The 24218-nt window shown below is 31.6% G+C and overlaps 2 protein-coding genes across 2 annotated transcripts; one reads left to right on the forward strand and one right to left on the reverse strand.

The window, feature by feature from the left end:
• Positions 1 to 165: 165 nt before the first annotated feature.
• LOC127700435 (DNA-directed RNA polymerase II subunit RPB3-like) lies at positions 166 to 19199 on the forward strand. The gene is made up of 8 exons (XM_052203898.1): positions 166 to 307; positions 2744 to 2793; positions 4190 to 4311; positions 5302 to 5430; positions 15477 to 15525; positions 16514 to 16682; positions 17638 to 17675; positions 18791 to 19199. The coding sequence occupies exons 1-8, from the start codon at positions 222 to 224 to the stop codon at positions 18967 to 18969; spliced, it is 822 nt and encodes a 273-aa protein (XP_052059858.1). The 5' UTR covers positions 166 to 221; the 3' UTR covers positions 18970 to 19199.
• On the reverse strand, positions 10118 to 22731 carry LOC127700434 (serine/threonine-protein kinase Nek6-like). Its single transcript, XM_052203897.1, has 4 exons — positions 22657 to 22731; positions 13317 to 13475; positions 12303 to 12477; positions 10118 to 11020 (listed from the first exon to the last, which is right to left on the reverse strand). Exons 2-4 carry the CDS (start codon positions 13443 to 13445, stop codon positions 10416 to 10418), a joined length of 909 nt encoding a protein of 302 aa, XP_052059857.1. The 5' UTR covers positions 13446 to 13475; positions 22657 to 22731; the 3' UTR covers positions 10118 to 10415.
• Positions 22732 to 24218: the final 1487 nt, after the last annotated feature.

Genomic DNA, 24218 nt, shown 5'->3' on the forward strand with positions numbered 1-24218 from the left:
ATATGTTTAATACCTGACAATATCATTCTTAAAGTATTTCATTGTTTAAGGAGGACAGTTTCTTTATTCATAAAGGAGTATTGATTAAGATCTCGACAAGAAACCGATTCCAAAGTTTTTTTGTAACTTGCCCACCCCTAAAAATTTCAATGGGAGAGTACGGTATTATTTCCGGTTTAAGATTTCTAGTGTGGGTTCATTGCAAAAGCACAAGCAAGAAAATGCCCTACGCTAATCAACCTACTGTAACTTTAACAGAATTAACAGACGAGAATCTTAAATTTACCCTTGAAGATACTGATTTGAGGTTACTAAAACACTAAATTAATATACATGTACAATGTATCTGCTATGATTCTAAAATTCAGATTCTGATACAGGTGAACAGTTCAAAAGAGGATGAATTCAAGTGATTTAATAAAAAAAAAAAGCAAAACTTTTTTTTTCCTTCAAATTAGATCATTTGGAATCTTATCATACTGGCAACATAGATTTTTACATGGTGTAATGACATTGCTAAAGTAAAAATTATCAAATAATCATAATATAATGCTTTATTATCCATCTACAGTAGTGTCTGGTAAATATTCCGTCCGTCCGGTTAACCTGCCCACTCCCATTCACTTACGTAATTGTCACTTCCGTGAATATTTCGTCTGCTATTTTATTCATAGGAACTGTGCTTATCATCACTATATGTCAAATTTTAAAGAAAAATCCTTTATTTCGAAAATATCTAGTGATATATCATGTACATATAATACAGTTCCTAAAGCTAACAATAATCCAATTAAAATTAAAATAAAAACACAGGGGACCCACTTGTTTTGTTGATTTTAAAATTTATTTCAGATATTTTCGGGCAAATGAGATAAACTACTCAAAATTGATTTGTGGGTGAACTGATTTACATTAAATTTGATACAATTTGTATATAATTAAGCAGAAATACAAACAATCAAAGCCTTGTGTGGGCGGCTTTACCAGACTGCATCATACATATTTCTGTACTCGGTCACAACTTTGACTATTACGTGCAATTGCATGCGTGACTTATGTACATTTAAAAAGAGAAGGAAATTTTAAGCCTTATAACAATACAATAAGTAACATTGGTGAAAAGTAAAACATTGAAAAATAAAAATATATTACAGTGATTTTTTTCTTTTATTTTGTGTCGATTGTTATCCTATGTATATTTCTTGGTAAAACTATGTACATGTTATGCAGTGTTTAAAATATTTGTGAAAGAGCAGATATAGAAATGTACTCTTTGAAGGGGTCAACTGTTGTACAAAGGATTGCTGATGTTGGTAGTAGGTTCATTTGTACTATGTGTGCGAATAAAATGAGAATTTGTAAGAATCTTTATTGGTTTGAATTTGTTTACAGTGGTTAGAATGTTTATGTCTTGTTCAGCTGTCTGATGTAATAAGAAGATCTTTAGAGTAAATTGCTAAATGTTGGTGTATAATTGTATAGAATACTACTAGTCTGGTTTGTATACATCTTATTTGCAGTGTAGGCCACACTGTAAGTGTTCAATATGAATAAGAAGCATGGTATGAGTGCCAATGAGACAACTCTCCATCCAAGTCACAATGTATAAAAAGTAAACAATTATAGGTCAAAGTACCTAAACTGAAAGGTCATAGACCAAAATGGAAGATTGGGATTTAGGTCCAAAAGTTTTTTTACAGAAATAATTTTGGTCATTTTTTTTGGATCAGTTGCTTAATCGCCATTTTGCACTTGTTTCTGGATCCTTGCTTATATCCCTATTTTGGAATCTGCGACACTTGAACTGTTGACATCATTCAACGATCACTTTTCCTTTGTGGATTCATTCATTTTCTCTTGTGACATCAAAATTTATGGCAACTTCTGTGATGTCAATCAATGAAGGACGAATATATAGTGATAGAGGGTAGGAATGCCTTTTACCATCAGGCATCAAAAGATCATTTTCGGCTACCGTTAGCATCAAATTGGTTAAAATTTTATTGTGATTTGTCAAAATATCTTTATCCTGATTTGTCAGAGGTTTCAAATAATTAACCGTTACCGTTATTTTTGGAAAGAATTTAACGTGACTCGTCAAAATCAGTCGATTTTTTATCGTCATAAAGAAAGTGTCCTTTTTATCGTCATGCACCAAAAATTACTGTTAACGTCATTTGGCAAGATTTTTTACCTTTATTCGTCATGGAGGTACCCCTATTAAGACCCTCGTGATAACGTGTATGGTGTATTGCTTTACAAAAAAAACAAAAAAAATTATTAACATGATTAAATTCTCATCCTTATTCTGCTGAAATGTCATCTGGCACTGCAATGCTGAATCATTCCCATGTAGGTCATGGTATTTTGCTATTATTATATGAAGTTATTTTGATGTAAACAAATGACTTGTCCAATGTTTTCAGGTAACTTCATACTCACATTAAAGTATTTTTTTGGATAAAGAATAAGATATATATATAAAAAACAAATGGTGTTCGGAAAGATATACACAGACATGTGAAATTTACATTGGTTGAAATTTCTGGCAGAAAATAATAGTACAATCTTACTTTCAAAATCAGAATTCTTTACTGACTGTGACGAGGATGGAAATGTTTTGTTTTTTAATGAAAAAAGCATTTAAAGTTTCTATACATGAGCCTTTACGATAAAACTTTTTGTCTAGGAATGAACTTGTGCAGTTGACGACTGATTATATTTCATTTTATTCGTTTTACAGTGTTGCAAATGCTGTTAGAAGAGTATGCATAGCTGAAGTTCCAACCATGGGTAAATATGATATGAAATTATGTAGCATTTATATATATGTTATTTTAAATTTTTTTGAAAAAGACATGGTAACTTATATGTTTATCTTTCACAAAAACTATAAAGAAAGAAACCTCAGTGAAATTTCCATAATGATATGAAAAAAATTAAGAAACAAAGATTTGAATTTCATTTTACAGTCTGTTGCAAGTCAGAGAGAGGGTTGAAACACGTATAACTCTGCCACACAGTTTAATGTTCCTGTCTGAAGCCAAGGCTTGTAGTGCAGGGGCTTTTTTTCATTTATATTATTTACCTAACCTGTTAGATATATATACTTGAATATATTGTTCCTTAGCAAATAAATTTTTTTTGAAGTATTACTATTTATGTGAAAAGGTAAGATATCAAATATAAGCAGTGAATAAGAGTATTTAAGTATTTTTTCAATATCTTATGCTTGTGTAAGATATTGAATAATATTTGGTACAAGCTATAAAAATAAGAAGATGTGGTATGTTTGCCAATGAGACAACTCTCCACAAGAGACCAAATGACACAGAAATTATGTATTGATATCAAAGTGGATTCCCACACATTTTTCAATAACTATTGTTCCAATTCTTTCCTATGGCATCTAACCTCACCAACAACAATGAAGTTGGGTAAGTCACTAAATCTATACTCACTGAATTGTATGTCAATTAATACCTCTCATGGCTATGTAAATACATGAAATATGCACAAATGAACTAATTTGACAGTATGATTGACAACTGTCATGATTTACAAATAAATACTCAAAGGTTTGGTCATTTAATGGAATTATCTTTACTTAAATGCCAATCATAATTGACCACAGTTAAAATATCTTGTCTAACATAATTGGACAGACAATGTATTACACAACTCAATACACAACTTAAAACACAATTCTTGACCTCAATATTGTATGTAAGATGGTTGGTATAATATAGAATGATAGATTGAGTTATTTAAATGTATAAATAATTTTGATCTACACTACATGAAATCATATTGTAAATTATGTGTCGAGGATGAATGAATTAGTGTAAGTAACATGTATTATTTTCAAAGAATCACTCTCATTTGATATAAATATTCACAATTTAAATTGTTTGATAAAAAAAAAAAATGTATGCAACATGGTTGGACTGAAAAAATCAATGTTTGTCTCGCCTCTGCTAGTTTGAAGAAGTGAGACTTATGCATACTGTTTCCATTGGGGATGGCGTCAACAATGTTTTAGTTTATGATTAGGTATATGTTTAACATTATTTTTCTACAATTGTCCTATTATTTGAATACAGTTAGAATTAAACATGGTGAATTAGTAAAATTGAGATTTGATTTTCCTACGTTTATGATTTTTATGTAAGATGAGGTTTGTTTTCAGCAATAGATTGGGTACAGATAGAATCCAATTCTACTGTGTTATTTGACGAGTTTCTGTCCCACAGAATTGGTTTGATACCGCTGACCAGTGACGAAATAGTGGACAGGATGCAGTATTCTAGAGTAAGATCTAAAGGTCTTATACCAATGTTGCTTTTTTTTAACATGTATTGTAAATGTCAGCAGACATAAAATAAAAAGTAAAAAGAGGCATATACTGGTGTGAAGGCAAGATTAGTTTAAATGAAATACTTATCTTAATCGTTTTAAACATTTGATTATATATCATAGTAGAAGAGAGTAAAGTTTAAAAGATGAATATATAATTTAAATAATGTTTAGAGTACACAGTGACACAAGGTGTTCACTTTATTATTACTCTTGTGGTGAATTTTCACAATTAATGCTGATGATTTTATAAAATAAGGAGATGTGGTATGGTTGCCAATGAGACAACCATCCACCAAAGTTTAAATGAAGTGGATGTTAGCAATTATAAGCCTCAGTACAGCCTTCAACATTAAGAAAAGTGTATAATTCACTTTGAAATATCTGTCTGTTTATTCATTAGATATTATCAGAGTGTTGTCACCCTTAATCAACACCAATCATCCTGTTTCAATCAGATTCACTATTCACCAGCTGTGGTGAATTTTAACAAATCACCTTGTGTGTACAAGAAGTGTATTTCTCGACTTTTCATTAAAACATATCAGCCGATTTGTTAACAACCCATAGCTACTAAAAGATTTTACATATATAATATTTTTTATCAGGTACATTTTTTGTACAAAAAAAAACTGGGAAAAAGGAGGATATGGTTTGATTAATTTATCAGAAAGTTTTGCCTTTGATATGACTGTCAAAAGAAAGTCTACACAAACAGAACATTCAACCTTTAGGCTAACTGTAAATTTAAAAAAAAATTGCAAAGTTTTTATTATTGAGCAAGATAGATTTTGCAAAAATAGAAATTCACATTTAAAATTTTTGATAGCCTTATTTGTATGCACATTTCCTAAAATTGCAATTTTTAACAATCTTCATTATAAATACATGTGAAAATTTCTGAATTTACTTTATATAACTAATTATTTTCACATTTGTTATCAGGATTGTACATGTGAAGAGTTTTGCCCAGAGTGTTCAGTAGAGTTCACATTGGATATGAAATGTAACGACGACCAGACCACCCACGTAACTAGTGCACATCTCATTTCCAGTAATCCTAAATGTGTTCCTGTAAGTAATTACACCCATGCAACTTATTGTTCAAGGTATTTTGTTCTTGGTCCGTCTGTTATCACTTTGCTGTTGCTAAAATAACACTTTCATTTCAAGTTTGAACACTTCTAAAATCTTGAATGTGGTCCACTTTTCTAAAAATGGAAGATGGAAATATTTTTTGGGGTGGGAGTAGGGTGTGTATATTTTCATTGAACTAAGGTATGTACATTTTATCACATCTTCCTTGATGAAATTAGTCCTAAGTGAAGTTTTTTTTTCTCATCTACTGTCACAGAATGGTCGTGTAAAGTTGTTTTGACTATACCAAATTTCTAGCTTTTGGAATATTTTCCCTATATTGTTCTTAAAATAATAAACAAGTTGCTTTTTTTAAAAAAAAGACAATACGTGAACCTTAGAACTTTTTTATTCTAATTATTAATTCAACTGAATAAGAAATTATATATCAGTGTTTAGATATAAGAAGATGTGGTATGAGTGCCAATGAGACAACTCTCCATCCAAGTAAAAATTTATAAAAGTAAACCATTATAGGTCACAGTACGGTCTTCAACACGGAGCCTTGGCTCACACCGAACAGTAAGCTATAAAGGGCCCCAAAAAATTACTAGTGTAAAACCATTCAAACGGGAAAACTAACGGTCTAATCTATATTTAAAAAAAATGGTTATGTGTGTGGAAGATAATATTTTCTTTTTATTGTAAATCATTACAATTTTGGCATGTTGAGAGAAGTGTTAAATATAAAGCAATGAGGAAAAAAATAGATTCCCAGACGTATAATTTCTTAAAGAATAATAATGATTCAAAACATGGGGGACACATGTACCTTCTTCCAAAAATTCATAAAGTTAATCTAGAAATAAGTAATAAGGCATTGCGAACTGGTCAGCTAGCAGGACACATTAATGTTTGTTACCGACCAATCATCAATAAATGCAACTCTCCTGCGAGAGATACTTATACTTGATCTAATTATAAAACCATTATTGAAGAGGCATAACTTTTACATTCAAGATAAAAATATTCCATTAATAAAATAGAGTCACACGAGGTCAAAAAAGAATGCATTCTTATTGCCTATGATGTACGTCAAGGTACACAAATATGATCATTGATAATTTAGAAGAAACTGTTATCAATGCATTAGAATTAATTGACACACAGGACAATATACTTTAAAGATTCTCAACAAAATAGATTTAACTGCATTTGTTAAATTAATTTTTAGAAACAATGAATTTGAGTTTAATGGACTGTTATAAACACATTATAGGAGCGCCCATGGGTGGTATATTTTCACCAACATGCACAGATCTGCATCTGTCTGTCCTATTCATTAAAACCTTAGATAAGTTCCAATGGAGAGAAAACATCAAATTACACTGTCAATAGGGATGATGGTTTTATGGTCTTCACAGGCAAATTAGAGCAAGTTGAAGATTTCTTTAACCTAGCAAACGAAATTGACCATCTACTTTAGTTCTAATATGAGGTGTCGACATCTAGTATGACCTATATAGAGGGTGGTAAAAGGTTATTTTCGTGCAACGTTTTCGGCCTTTTTATTTCACGTGATTTCGTGTTTCGACATTTTATTTCTTGTTTTCTCGTGTTTGGTTCGACATGCGTGCTTCGTGTATCTTTCCTTAATTATTTTCCGTGTTTCGTGTCGGTACTCTTATTTTTTCGTGCTTGTCCCGCATTTGATTAAAAAGTAAACCGGGGCTAATTCAAAGTCAGCCTAGATATTGTTTTAAAATATAAAGTAATTAACTGGTCCCAAGATATTTATTAATAGCCTATTGTATTACTATGACAAATCGTATGCAACTAGAGGACGCTAAAAAGTGACCACATGCAGGGTCGCCATGTCAATTTATAATGACTGCATGATCTCCAAGAACGGCTGAGTAATAACTTTTGGTACTTTTTTCCTAAATATTTTTATTCCTTGGCTTCGTTTTTCCAGTGTGTTTTTTTCCGTGCAACGTTTTTGCAATTTGTTATTTCATGTGTTTCCGTGTTCAGACCCCTCCCCCCTTTTTTTACCACCCTCTATTTAGATACCGAAGTGTACAAAGGTGATCGATTCCATAATAATGGAATTCTTGATGTTAAGTCACGTATATTAAAAACGCAGAAACGTATGGTCAATATTTACCAATCACTAGTGCACATCCAAAACACACATAAATTTAATAGTATTAATTTACAGTGTGTGAATAATATAAGAAATAATAGTGACATACATGAATTAATTAAATAAATTTAATTAGCTTACAAGATTGATAGAGAATACTGTAAAAAGGAAACAGTAAAAGTTGTAAAAAATGTATATTAACGAATAGTCTTTTAATATTTTACGTGTTTTATTTTCATTTGAAACAGATTTTTATGCCCCCGCCGTACCGGTCGGGGCATTAAGTTTTACCCTTGTCCGTCTGTACGTACGTACGTCCGTACGTCCCGAAATTGGTTTCCGTTCTCTAACTTGAGTTTGCCTCAACCAAATGTTATGAAACTTATACACAATGCTTATTACCACAAAACACAGATAAAGTTTGAATTTTGGTGGCGTCACTTTAACCGATCTAGAGTTATGCCCCTTTATAAAAGGAAATATTGCAAAATTTTTAGTTTCTGTTCTCTAACTTAAGTTTGCCTCAACCAAATGTTATGAAACTTATACACAATGCTTATTACCACAAAACACAGATCAAGTTTGAATTTTGGTGGTGTCACTTTAACCGATCTAGAGTTATGCCCCTTTATAAAAGGAAAAATTGCAAAATTTTTATTTTCTTCTAAATATCAAGTTTATATAATATATTTTTAAAATTGGAGTTATCTTCCTTTGACCATGATTATAGTTGAATCAACTACAATCAATGCTTTATACAATGCAATGTTTAATTTTGACTACCACTGATAAAACACAGATCAAGTTGAATTTGGGTAGTGTCACTTTAACCATTATTGAGTTATGCCCCTTTATAAATAGAAAGATTGCAAAATTTTTTAGTTTCCATTCTGTAACTGAAGTTTTACCCAGCCAAACATTGTGAAACCTATACACAATATTCATTCCAACAAAACTCAGTAAAGATCAAGTACATTTTTTTTGTTTCAGTTCTCTAACTTGAGTTTGCCTCAACCAAATGTTATGAAACTTATACACAATGCTAATTACTACATAATACAGATTAAGTACGAAATTAGGTGGCAACACTTTTACCATTCTAGAGTTATGTCCCATTATAAACATAAAAATTGCTGAATTTTTTAGTTTGTCTCAACCAAATGTTGTAAAACTTATACACAACCATTCTAGAGTTATGCGTCATTACAAATAGAAAAATTGCTGAATTTTTAGTTTCTGTTCTCTACTTAAGTTAGCCTCAACCAAATGTTATGAGACTTACACACAATGCTTATTACCACAAAACTCAGATCAAGTTCAAATTTGGGTAGTGTCACTTTTACCGTTCTTCAGTTATGTCCCTTTATAACTATATGATATGCAAGCAGGGGCATCATCTGTGTCCACATGTGGACACTATCCACATTTATATTTATCTGATTTGTCAAAATGACAAGTATGCATAATGATTTTATTGTTACAAATAAAATCCCAAAGCCCACTATAACTCATTATGTAGAAGCCTTAGCACTATTTTAAAATATCTCTCTGTGAATATCTAGACACAGATGTTTGATACCATATGCATAGGTCGTTATAATTAAATCTTGACCATTTATCTTTTACTTGTTTATCAAAGGGTACAACTGTCAACTTTGCTCAAGTCAGTAAACCCTTGCAATGCATAAAATGTAGCTTTACAATAAATATACATGTTTGAAAAGGATCTATAGATTGCTTATTATCATATATCAGATAAGTGAATTAGCGATCTGTGAAAATTCTTTATTGTCATGTTTTAAATATCTTAGATACCCCGTATGGAGGTGCTCTTAATTGCAGGAAGCTAATACAGATAAGATGAATAGGTGTTCCGAATGAACAATAATTTAGCTTCCGAATATTCCTCCATAGACTATATTTCTAACTAATTTATATGCGTGAACCAAAAATGATCTATTCCCAATTTTCAGTCAATGATACCTTCATCAATGCAGCAATTTGAGAAAGCATTCAATTTAATGAATCCACAATAGTGGAGCCAAAACACATCCACTTGTGGCAAAGTGGTCTTAGTATAAAGATAAGGAGATGTGGTATGATTGCCAATAACTATCCACCAAAGCTCAAATGAAGTGGATGTACATGTTTCCAGGACACCAACTTATGTACCATCAACGTCAAGAGATTGTAAGCAATTATAGGCAACCGTACGGCCTTCAACAATGAGAAAAATTCATACCATATAGTCAGCTATTAAAGGCCCCAGCATGAAAAATATGAAACAACTCAATTGAGAAAAGTAGCTCATCTACAGTAAACACTAGCCTGTCAACACTAAGGTTGTGAGATTCAAAACCCAGCTCATGGCAAGATGGGTTTGACTCCGATTTTAATTGACTAGTCTTTCCAGTTTTACTGCTGAAAGGTCAGTGGTTCTTCCCAGGTAATCTAGCTTCTTCCAATTATAAAAACTGACCACCATGAAGTAGCCAAGTCTGTTGAAAGTTGTGTTACATTGAATTGAATATATTATTAATTATGATAAAACTTTATTGATAAAACATACAATATGTATAAAGTATTGATGAGGATTAAAATTAGTCAGTGTTTATTTTACATTTAAAAGAAAGATTTCTTAGCATCTAAAATTTGGCATTTAACTTTGACATTTGTTTTTCAAAAAAAGGTAGCACATAAGTATCTGGATAAAATAAATCACTTGAAAAAGTAACATAACAAATTAATAGGAAAAAAAAGGTAATCAAATAGAGATTCTTAACAAGATAAGCAAACAGTTTCCGAGCTAAACGTTTGACATTAAATAAAAGAAGCTTTATTCTGAATGGTCTATTGCGAATCGAAGCAAATCTTCTGGAGGAATTCTTTGTGCAGGATTTGTTTTAAAACAGTGCCACATTATTTCTATTATTTCTGGACTACCCTCTGTAGGTTCAGGTGGTAATTGGCCTTGCATCATGTCCATAAATACTTGAAATGGATTAGTACCAGTTCTGTCAAAAAAGGCTGGTTCCAATGCCAACATTTCATAAATGATACACCCAACAGTCCATGAAAACGCTTGGTTATTTGGTTCTTCTTGTCTTAATACTTCAGGAGCCTCGTAGATTGCTGAATCTGCTCCCATCATCTCAGTCATCGGGTTATCATCTTCTTCAAGAAAAATTATTCCCTTTGGACCGTAAAAATGTATCATACTACTGTTTACTTTTGTAGAGGTAGTTATCTTTCCGTTTAGTGCAAATTCCAACAGAGTCTTGGTAATACGCCATATAAAAACTTCTTGGAATCTAGTGTTTTGAAGTTTGCATTGTACAATTCTATCTTTAAGAGTATCTGTCGCTTCATAAACACAACAGACAGAGTTCTTGTCTTCAAAAGAGGTCATGAAGCTTGGATTATCCAATTCTGGCTTGATACCTATAGGATAAAGGCAAAATATTTATTAATATAAAAAAACGATATGTGGTATGATTGCCAATGAGACAACTATCAACCAGAGACCAAAAGAGGAGGATGTAAATAACTATAAGACATTGTATGGCCTTCAACATGGAGCAATACCCATATTATATAGTGAGCTATATAAAGAACCGAGCATGACAAAATGTGAAACAATTCAAAAGAGAAAAACAATGGCTGGATTTATGCTAAAACAATAAAAAAAACAACATTAAGGCAAAAAGTAAGTAATGACAACCACTGAGAAAGGTGGCTGGGTATGACAACTTTGCTTTTACAAATATTATAGCTATAGCTGACCTACTAGACTATTTTACAGTGTCTGTAGTATTCAAAAATATTAACAAAATAAACTCTTTGTCCATGGGAATTTAAAAAGATTTTGTATTCTGCTATATTTGGATATATGGTTCAGTGATAAAGAGTAAGTATTGATTCTTGTTTACTTATGTCTAGTGGCAAATATTTCATGGATTTTCAGGATTATATCAACAACTATAGTGTGTATTAATTAAATAAGTAGATTCCGCAAAAATGATGGATGTTGATAAAGGGTAGGAAATTTGTACTGCCATTTATAAAGGAGGATAGGGGCAGAAATTAAGCAATGCACAAGCTACTTTAAGGATGTCTCTTAGAGTTGTTGTAAGTTTTCTTTTACTCGTAAAGAGTTTTGGCTTCTTCAAACACTTCCCCTTTCGTCTAGACAAGGGTGCATATTTATTCATCCTGCACTGCTAGATATTCAATACTTAACATAGGCTTTACTAGTACTGTTGACAGTCAGCCATATTAAGTATTAGGCAATAAGTCAGGAAAGATTAAAAAAATATGGTTTATAAAGCCTTAAACATGTTTAACAATCTTATTTAACTGCAAAAAAGATGCAGATAATAAATACATTTTGCAATGCAGTTTATGGAATCAAGGATTTGTATCGTGAGATCTCACGATAAAAATCCTTGAAGAAATTTTTAAAAAACCAGGAAATTGGTGGTTTTTTTTGGTACCACAGTGTTAAAATTGAAAATTTATCAATATAGGTTTGAAAAAATTTCAATGCAGTCAATGTTGTAGTCATAGTGGATATATATGGACAAGGTACACATCTAGGATTGTGTGCTGCATATGGTCATGAAGAATTGCCCCAGTCACTGAATTCCCATCATGTCAAAAGAATAAAAATCAAGATTCAGTGAAAAATATGTTTAAATGGAAAAAGTAAATTTGTATGCAATACCTTTAGATTTGACTTTGATGATACAGGGGATCCCATCAAAGATACATGTAGCTGGGTAGGTTTGTTTCTGATGATTTATGCCTTCTATTTTTTCTGCATCAATAACAAAATCCTTCAAGTTGAGAACACTGACTGTTCTCATTAGAGGTTTAGGTAGGGGAAGTGACTCATCTGCCTAGAAATGACAAAAAGTATGTTCAATGAAATTAAAATAAGAAATGATGATACAGAAAAAAATGTGCATTATTATATGTATGATTTAAATTTCTAATAATGAAATGAAATACAAAAAAAGTATAATTTGTGTCTGGATATAAATATATCACACTTGCTTCTTCTTACTATTATTTTTTCATATACAGGTTAATGAGGTTCGGTACATTTTTTTTTTTAATTCGAAATAAAATCCTGTGTGACAGAACTATAAAATAAGAACATTCAACAAAATATGTATCCAACTACCCAGTATACAAATGTGGCATTTTGCACAACATAATTGTGTATGTTAGATGTGTGTTGATGTCACTGTGTTGCTGTGCCATTGACGTATATCCCACATCTCCTTTTATTCATTTATCCAGTTGAGGAGAAGTTAAAAGGAGAAATTGATATTTGTTTTATTGATCAGTGAATTTGACTATGTTAGTTTGATGGGTGGATCATGAAATCAGCAATCCTTCGTGTCCAAGATAAAACCCTTTCTTTGTATGGTAACTTCACCCGCCTTTTATTTTTTCAAGACATTTTGGAGAATGAAAAGAATTGAAAACAATTTTGTTTTGTTGAAGTGGGAAAATTCTTAGGAAAAAATTTACTACGCTGTTTGTTCCTGATTATTTTTAGTACTGAAATTTCTAAGATAAAGTACTTTCTAGAGATTGTGAAATTTCCAGTAGCTTTGTGTTGTACATCCATTGATGCCAAACAAACCAACTTACAGAAAAACTTTATAAAAGGAATTTGGGTTGATTAATTTTGATCATCAAAACCTCTGAGATATGCTGTAATATTTACCTGCTTGATCCTTTTGAGTGTAATCGCATGTAGAATAGTGTTCCTGCATATACTCTGTAAACTTGGTGGATTAGTCACTGGAACAGTTCTACTAAATGTCTTTGTTAAGGGGTTAAATTGTTCCGACATGATGTGTTAATTCAAAGGTTTTCCATTTTTCTGTAAACAGAAAGTAAAAATGTGAATCTGTAATCAGTAATATGAAATGTGAACTTAAACAGAAAGTAGAAATGTGAAACAGGGTACATCAAAATTTGCTATATGGATTCTTTTATTTTCATGGGTACCGATTTTCATGAATTGAAAAATATTTGTATCTTGTGAATATTTGATTTCCTGGTTTTGCAAAAGTTTGTATGCAGCCTTTACAAAATTTATACTTGGTGGCACATTTAAATTCTTCTCCCTGTACCCACATAATCTATAAAAGTTGTTACTCAACATTTGTTCATGAGAGGACAGTTTTCATACAGTTCCTCTAGACTCAGTTCCTGCGTTATAACTTACAGTGGTGAAGTGGGTGCACCCCTCTGTTTGAGAGAAATTTTTTTTGTAATGTATATTTTAATCATGATATACTATGGATTGTGAAGATATGTTTTTTTTTTAAACTCTTTATTTAATTTTTTTTTAACGACCGCAAAAAATTTTGTGGTCGTATATTGGTATCACGTCGTCTTTGTCAGTGTCAGCGTCGTCCGAAGACATTTGGTTTCTGGACAATAACTTTAGTATAAGTAAATAGAAATCTATAAAATTTAAACACAAGGTTTATAACCACAAAAGGAAGGTTGGGATTGATTTTAGGGGTTATGGTCCTAACAGTTTATGAATTAGGGGCCAAAATAAGCATTTTTCTAGTTTCCAGACAATACTTTGTGGAACGGTGTATGGATCTCTCTGAAATTATACCACAAGTTTCCATACCACATAGGAATGATTAGGATTGGCTTTGGGGGGTAATGGCTCAAACCGTTTAGGAATTAGGGGGAAAAACAAGGGTTTCCTTGTTAATGGACAATTACTTTTAAGTACAATGTTAAGTTCGGATTACCTCCCTTACACTGCTTTTAAATTATGTATAAAGAAATGTTGTACTGTCTTGAAGTGATTAGCTGTCAATTTATTTTTAGAAGTTACTATTAAAAATGCTGATTAAGGAATATTAATTTTAGACATGATTATGTATGTCATTTTCTATTTTAAGACTTTTATGATGTATTTAAATAGGTAATTATGGTTGCAAACTCCATTGAAATTTGAATTGAGATAATGACCATATCTTGAAGGAAAGATTTTTTTTTTGGAAAAAGGGGAGGGGGAGGTGAAAAAAATTGGGGGGGGGGGTAACCAAGAAATTGGGGGGGGGAACAATTTTTTTTTCTCATTTCTCATTTCTCAGAAATTAAAAAGAAAATTTCTTCAAATATTTTTTTTTTTTTTTATGCAAAAAAAAAAGGGGGTAAACATTTATTTTTTTTTTTTGGGGGGGGGGGGGGCGGGTGTCAATTTCGCAACAGCATAGTGTATTGCACAAAAGCAAAAAAATTGAATATAAATTCAAATCATATAACCAATTCTAAGTTCTTTGACTACAGTTATTCTGTGTCAGAAACCTATTATGTGTCAAATATTTAATTACAATCCAAATTCAGACCTGTATCAAGTGCGAATACTGTGTCCTTTTTTGCCCCAACTGTTCAGGGTTGGACCTCTGCGGTCGTTATCAGCTGCGCTCGGCGAAGCAATTTATTAAGTTTTTTACTCCTTTTAATAGGTTTTGACCTGGATTTATTCTTATTCCATTTATATTTGTTGTTGAAAAAAGAACAAAGTTGTCTTGAAATGCAAAGTTGTTCCACAGTTATCAAGTTTTAAGTAATTTAGTAGTAATCTGCGTAGAAATTCCTTGCAGATATGAACTGATTATTACATAAACATAACTAAAATCCTAGTTCAAGGCTAGATTTAAAATCAGTTTATATATCACTCTTCAATAGGCCTGTAGTTTGCAAACACCACATCTGTTTTATTTATTCTATTTATAGTCTGTATAATGATTTCAAGATAATGTGATAGTGTTTGATAAACAGTTTAAATCATTTGATCTGGATAATATAATTATTATAAACTGGTGTTATATTGTTGTTATATCCATAGGTTACATCTAAAAGAAAAGAAGAAGCAAGCGAATATGAAGAAACAGACGGTAAGTTTAAAGTGCATATAAACTTGATAAAAAGTAACAAATAGTGTCCCCAATCCCAATTAATATGGCATAGTTATTGTGCATTTCCAGCCTATCTGGCCTTTTATAGCTGACTGTGCGGTATGGGCTTTGCTCATTGTTGAAGGCCGTATGGTGACCTATAGTTGTTAATTTCTGTGTCATTTGGTCTCTTGTGGAGAGTTGTCCCATTGGCAATCATATCACATCTTCTTTTTTATAAATACATGTACCTACAAATCTTAATGAGTATCTTGATGTTTAAATCTTTGTTATTTTGTAAACAGTAACACTGATCTAATTTATATTTTGAAGCAATTAAAGGCTGTCTTTATATGGAAATTTTAATGTCTAAGTTCATAAAACATATAATTTATAAATACAAAATTCAAAATACCGCAAAATTGGCTGCACATGAATTCATTGGCAATTCCTATTTTGTGAAAATTATTTTATTTGTACAAAAATATCTGACTTCTTACTACAGTATGTAACGAGCACAATCATTGATTTTACTTAAAGTTATGTTGGAAGGACAAAAAAGTTACTGTTTCCATTGATAATTCATGCATATTGTTCAAAAAATTATAAAGAAATTGTGCCTCAGGTTAATCTGACAGCCAACATATAACTTATGAAAACACAAAAATAACATGGCAGGACTGGTTACATGAAATATAATGAGATTAAAACTACTTTGTCAATCAAAACAATACACAATCAAGTGAGTGCAAAAATGGAAATATAACATAAAGTATAAATTACACACAGACTTATTCAGGTGTTAGCTTTCTTGTAGCTGGTCAGTTTCATGTTGAATTTAACTTGCAGCTTTGTAAATATCTGTTTAGTGGTATTGAAATCAATATTGGTTTTGGAGAAACAGCATACTTTAATTGACTTTATCTTGGATATAACAAAGTTCACCTAAGCTATTTTTCATCAACTGGAATTGTTTATTTTTTTGTAGATATCTTAATAGTAAAATTAAGAAAAGGGCAGGAATTGAAAGTTAGAGCTTTTGCAAGGAAAGGATTTGCCAAGGAGCATGCTAAGTGGAACCCAACCTGTGGCGTAGCATTTGAGTATGATCCAGATAATGCACTGAGACACACAGTCTACCCCAAACCAGAAGAATGGTATGTATTTTCAAGTAACAGTATTTCAATTCAAATCTTGTGTCATAAGACTATCAATTACTATACCGCAATATTCATATGATTTTGTAAAAAATTAACCTTATAAGGTCCTTCATGAACCTCTTTTAGATTAGGACCGAAATCTTTCATACAAAAATGTTAGATACTCTTAATCCAAGTAATTAAGTTTAAACATATAGATATCTTACCCAAAAATATATAATGTAATGATAAATATGATACACTATAAAAATAAGATGTGGTATGATTGCCAATGAGACAACTCTCCACAAGAAACCAAGTGACACAGAAATTAACAACTATAGGTCACCATATGGCCTTCAACAATGAGCAAAGCCCATACCTCATAGTCAGCTTTAAAAGGCCTGAAATGACAAATGTAAAACAATTCAAACGAGAAAACTAACGGCCTAATTTATGTACAAACTAATAAACGAAAAACAAGTATGTTACACAGCAACAAACAACAACCACTCAATTACGAGGCTCCTGACTTGGGACAGGCACATACTGAATGTGGTGGGGTTAAATTTGTTTGAAGGGACCAACCCTCCCCCTAACCTGGGACAGTGGTGTAACAGTACAACATAAGTATAAACTATAAAAATCAGTTGAAAAAGGCTTAACTCATCAGACAGATACAAATAGAAATACATCTAACAAAAACACAGAGTGGACGTGGCAGGGTACTTATTCATCCCCACAACAAAAAGACACTAAGTACAGATCTGAGAGTACTCACAGTTACTGACAACTAGTTCAAAGCCAATAATAACTTGTGCAGTGCCAAGATACAGGTATCGACACTGCTTGTTTGGGATATAGTATCCAGTTTTAAGAAAAGGCTTTTACCTGTTCAAATAAAAGTTCATAGCATATTTGCAACAAATACTTTCATATATTCTCCTTAAATGAATCCCTATGATCATTACAGGCCAAAGAGTGAGTACACAGAACTTGAAGAAGAAGAAAGTATGTATGATAAACAATTACATTATACAGTCATTAATTTGAATCACCAAACTCACATCTCAAAAATTCGTTTCTCTTCCTTGTCACTCAAAATCAAATATTAGAAATTCAAAAGTATTAAACACTGAAGAGTAATAAACCAATATAAGACCGAAAAAGAAATAAGGAGTAACGCACAGTTGATGTCTGCGTTACCGCTTTTTGGTAAATTTCTCCTAGTGTGACATACTTGTGGATATTCTTCTAATTAGAAATACATACAAGTTAGACCTTGATGTATTCTAATCCACAACTTTAAGATAAGATTTCTAGAGTTACTGTCTAACAAAGCACCTGTACAAAACCTATCACCTTCATGAGATCAATAACATTTCCACCGCAGGCTTGATGTTTTGGCCCTCTGGTCAACAACTAACTGTACAGCTCACTTTATGTTATAACTATATCAGTAGGTATATCAAGTACCATGGTTCATCTGAATTTTAATACCTCCATGCAAAAGTTGTCGTCTTTGAACAAAAGGTTAGGGGTTTGATTCACTAGAAGGTCTCACCAAAGACATAATTATTTGTATTTAATGTTTTCTGCCAAACACACAGGAGTAAGAGCAAAGACTGACTCGCCTGGATTTAGAATATTTTTTTTCAATATTTTCAGAGAATTTAATTAAATCTGGAGTCTGTTTATGACTCTTTTAAACTGAAACTAAAATAGGACTAAAACAAACAACAGATCTGAACAATGATGCACTAGAGCATACTTAAATGAAGCAAAACTTGACCAAAATCAAATCAAAATGTCCACACATCATACCTAAATGTACTAAAATCAAAATTAAACTGGTATGAGACTTCAAATTTATTTTTTTTAGAAATGGGGATAGCATTATTGCACTTGTTTCTTCTTGTATAAATTACTGACATGTACAAGATCAGTTGGCAATGCAAATCAAAAATAAATATAATTTTTTTTATTCATGTACCCTCTGGTGTTTTCTAGTATGTATAAAAAAAAGTGGCATGAAACCCTATATAAATCAATAAGAATCTTTATTTTTCTCTTTCCCTCCCAACTAGTACATATCTATTAATCTGAATATTTTATTTCTTTTTCAGCACAAGCAGAACCAAATCCACTTGGAAAAGCTAACAAATTTTTCTACAATGTTGAATCATGTGGTTCATTGAGACCTGAAAATATTATGTTTTCAACGTTATCTGTGCTGAAGAAAAAACTTAGTGATTTACAAACTCAACTCAGTCATGAAATACAAAGTGATGCACTGGCTATTTGATTCTGTTTGCACATTATGTAGAATTATTGTCAGCAGTCATGAAAACAAGAAAAATATCTTTTTTATACATGTGCTTCTATTGACTTTCAGCTAGGCAGCTTTGATTTTTAAACATGAACTTAGGAATGTCCATGAAGACACATTTGATTTGTTGAACCACAAGTTATGTGAAAAAAAAATCTGTTGTAACTTGTAAATATAGTAATAAAGGACAGTGTTCATTTTGTAAATTTTTGTTTTTCCACACAACTTCTGGAAGAAAACAAAAATGTATAACAGTATGTGTAATGATATATACAATCACTTAGTCTATCTGTCTGGTATTTGTCTAGGCAATACATATAATTATATAGTACCTGCTGTCATATAAGCTATTCTCCATATGATGTTTGGCAATGACCTAAAAGCATATCCTGACCTTGATTGATAAGTAATAAGATGGATCTAATATATGAAATTCAGATACTTATTTTGGTAAAAGTGAACCTTGTCCTTTGCTTGTCTGGTATCTCATTAATCATGTTAATGGTACTTTGTTTCATATTGGGTATATCACTATTATAAATTTTATCCATAATATGTGTACTTCTTGTGGAAGTATGATCACTATAACAGGAACTAAAAGGAAAACTAAAATCCATTTTTTAAAGTATTATGTTGATAAATACAACCAGTTAAAGAGAATCTTGAAATCTGATATGTCTTACTTATGAAAATAAGAAGATGTGGTATGATTGTCAATGAGACAACTCTCCACCAGAGACCAAAAGAAATAGAAGATTACGACTATAGGTCACTGTACGGCCTTCAACAATGAGTAAAACCCATACTGCATAGTCAGCTATAAAAGGCCCAAGAATGACAAATGTATAACAATTCAAACGAGAAAACTAACGGCCTAATTTATGTACAAAACAGTGAACAAAAAACAAATATGATATACAGCAACAAACGACAACCACTGAATTACAGGCTCCTGACTTGAGGCAGGCACATACAGAATGTGGCTGGGTTAAACTAGTTTTTGGGGCCAAACCCTCCCCTAACCTGGGACTGGTGTAACAGTACAACATAAGAACAAACTATAAAAATTCAGTTGAAAAAGGCTTAACTCATCAGATCAATACAAAGCAGAGAAACACAGACTGCATGTGGCAGGATATTTATACATCCCCACAACAAAAAAGACATTAAGTACAGATCTGAGAGTACTCGTAGTTACTGACAGCTAGTTCAAAGCCAATAACAACTAATAAAAAAATCATGCATCTAAGACTATTATTCAAAATAATTTTAGAATGGGCATTGCAAAATGGTAGTGTTTTGCATGGCTCCTTTCTGAAATCTGAAAAGCAGAGCTCCCAATATAATAGCAAGAAGAATGCATGATTTCTGTTTTAGGAAACAAAGCCTTCTTTGGTAGATTATTATTATCTTTAATCATTTTCCCTTAACTATGTTTTGTTGGGTCCACCTAGGTAAGAGGTAATATTTAAAAAAAATCATATAAAACATTCAAGCTTAAACTAACAAATGCCAAAAAGTAATCTCTAAAGACTTATTTTGCTGCCTGTAAAAAAAAGATTGATTACTGATTGCTTAATGTCCAAGCATGTTTAGTACAAGAACAAATTAATAATTAATGCCAATAAAAACACACACAACAAAATTATGAGTGGTAAATAAATTATTGTTTTGGCTTCACACATAATTCTTTTGTTAGATAGACATGGAACATGTATATTAGAATAATATATAAAGATGCATTATATCAATACTGAACAATCTCTGCTGCTCAAAATGTTTTTTAATTGTAGCGTGCTTTACATCCAGTGGCAAATATTTCAAACATATTCATGACGAGAACGAAATGACAAGTGAAAAGTAGGTAAGTTCTGCATAGAAGGTTAATAGAGAGGATGGACTGCCAATGGAAAATGAGGGGATCCTGTAATTACATATTTTTTGGTTTTTCTTGGAAGCTCCCATGATACTAAGGAGAAAATCCTTGACAATCATAGGATCAAAGAGCTGTTTTATGTTCCTTTGGAATTGTAACAAACGATGAAGAATTTGATCTTTTTTTCAATTCTACTGGATGCCAATATTATATAAATGTCATTACAAACAATATTATATTGCTGTGTCTGCAAATGTTCCAAGAAACCTCTTTCCAAATTATTAACATTTATTTTATCAGTAATCAAAATCGTGCTTCAGAGTTACTGTGAAACTGCATACTAGTACTCTTATATTGGTGGTGTGAATCCAATATTTTTTTTAATCGAAATCCGCGATCGATATCGTATTCATTCAGAGTATTTCTACACTTGTTACACTCCCGTTTCTTTAGTCTGCGTATATATTAGACACCTATCTATGAAGGCATACAGCCTACCTATGCAAAACAAAGATGATCTAGTACCAAACCTTATTACTTTTATCTGTTATCTAACTTTTTATTTTTTTTTCTTATTATTATTATTATTGTTCGTTCTAGCAGCAATATTTGATATTAACATGTTCATGACTAATTTTTGGGAATGGGTATGTATTTTTCATGCAAAATTTCAGTCCTGTCTTTTTATTTCAAAATTCTTCTTTTACACCTAAAATAATTTTCTCTAAGTGAGAGTTCTGTTTAGTGTTGTGTCCTCCTTTCTTTTTAAAACCGTTTGTATTATTTTTCTATTTTTTTGCACTGGTATTGTTAGAAACTTCTAATGAAAGGTTTCGATCTTTACGAAATCTATACGTGAAACTGCAATTCATGTGAGAAAAAAAACAACCAAATAGTTTTCTGACAGTTTCATTTTCTTTCTTTTTTTTTATCTGAACGACTACAACCGGAATTGCCACACCCAAATTAATAAAAAATAAAGTTCATAAATTAAATTACAGATAATATTCTTTAAAGATTATAAGAAATCGCTATCAACAAATAAACCTATCCTCAAAATTAAAAAAGAACCGACATACGAAAATCTTTTTTCTTACTATAGCTATCAAGAAATAATAAATAAGGTTTATACAACGATTTACAACACCAAAGTTGATTTGTATGCCTTCAATAAAATCTACGAAAAAATTAGGGTTAAATTACCCTTTTTCAAACACATTTCTGTCCATGTCTACTTTTTTGAAGATGAGCACCCCTTTAAAATCCCATTGTAATGTCGTTTCATCGATTCAAACTTCGAAAATATCGGCACAAATTAGGATCCATCCTCTTTCCCATATGTAACTCCTAGAACCTCTTGTCAAAACTTATGAATAAGCGTCCGGCGGTTGATTAATTGTTTAAAAAAGCACTAAACTTTGCTACATATGAAGAGAGGAAATATAGGGTATTGTAAATCACTGCGACAGCAACCCAACAATGGGAAATAAAAAAAACCTTAGGTCAACATATTAGGTAATATATTATATTTTCTAGTTTTGTCAAACTTCATCTTTTTTTTCCTGTCTCAAACCCGTTAATATATTATCTCATCAAATACAAAATATCGATTATCTATAATATTGTCTAAGTAAGTGCGTATAAAATCAATGTAATTGGGAAAAGGGTTTTCTTTAATTTCAATTGCTTTTTAGGGCTATGATCCGGAAATCGTAATCTGTATATGGTGTTGGGTTCTATAAACGCAACAGCGTATAAAAAAATAGAAAAAGAAAGACATTACTCACAAGTTGAAAAACGTTCGACAGAAGCTTCCTCTCACATCCAAATGTAGAGTTAACGTCAAGGCGACAGTACGACACAATCATAGACTCGACAACGTCACAATCCGCTGGGTGTAATGCAAGTATTGTTATACATTGTGGCGAGGACGTGATTAACAGTATCCTTCGCCTCTCTTTTAAAACATCATAAATATGATAAACAGTCAAAAGCATATGGATTCTTTAATTATTAACATATGCCCTCTATTTTAAGTGTTCTTAAGTGTTATCCATTTAATTTTACAATAATTGTGCTTTATAAGGGCTGTCTTTTTATCTTATTTTTCACAGTATAAGTTAGAGAAAAGAGGCGGCACACCTAAATGCAGTTATTGCAAGATTATATTAACGAGAGTAAGAACACATACAAGAGAAAATAAAATGAAATATTAAAAACAAATTAATAGAAAAAAAAATCAAACATCAAATAAAAGGGAGGTTCTATGTAAGGGAATGGTCTCTCCTGGATTAAACATAGTTTTCATTTTCAAAATAACACATGCTAAAGTTCTATGTACGGGAATGGTTTCTCCTGGGGTAAACAGAGTTTTCATTTTCAAAATAAGATATGCCAAAGTTCTATGTACGGGAATGGTTTCTCTTGGGTTAAACATAATTTTCATTTTCAAAATAACACATGCCAAAGTTCTATGTACTGGAATGGTTTCTCCTGGGGTAAACATAGTTTTCATTTTCAAAATAACACATGCCAAATTTCTATGAACGGGAATGGTCTTTCCTGGGTTAAACATAATTTTCATTTTCAAAATAACACATGCCAAAGTTCTATGTACGGGAATGGTCTCTCCTGGTTAAACATAGTTTTCATTTTCAAAATAAAACATGCCAAAGTTCTATGTACGGGAATGGTCTATCCTGGGTTAAACATAATTTCATCATTCAAAATAACGCATGCCAAAGTTCTATGAACTGGAATGGTTTCTCCTGGGGTAAACATAGTTTTCATTTTCAAAATAACACATGCCAAAGTTCTATGTACGGGAATGGTCTCTCCTAGGTTAAACATAATTTTCATTTTCAAAATAACACATGCCAAAGTTGTATGTACGGGAATGGTCTATCCTGGGTTAAACATAATTTTCATTTTCAAAATAACACATGCCAAAGTTCTATGTACGGGAATGGTCTCTCCTGTGGTAAACATAGTTTTCATTTTCAAAATAACACATGCCAAAGTTCTATGTACGGGAATGGTCTATCCTGGGTTAAACATAATTTTCATTTTCAAAATAACATATGCTAAAGTTCTATGTACGGGAGTGGTGTCTCTTGGGTTAAACATAGTTTTCATTTTCAAAATAACACATGCCAAAGTTCTATGTACGGGAATGGTTTCTCCTGGGGTATTACATAGTTTTCATTTTCAAAATAACACATGCCAAAGTGCTATAGGTACTGGAATCGTCTCTCCTGGGGTAAACATAGTTTTCGTTTTCAAAATAAGATATGCCTAAGTTCTATGTACGGGAGTATTCTCTCCTGGGGTAAACATAGTTTTTCATTTT

Source organism: Mytilus californianus, unplaced genomic scaffold (assembly GCF_021869535.1).
Source record: "Mytilus californianus isolate M0D057914Y unplaced genomic scaffold, xbMytCali1.0.p SCAF_5, whole genome shotgun sequence".
NCBI classification, from domain to species: domain Eukaryota; kingdom Metazoa; phylum Mollusca; class Bivalvia; order Mytilida; family Mytilidae; genus Mytilus; species Mytilus californianus.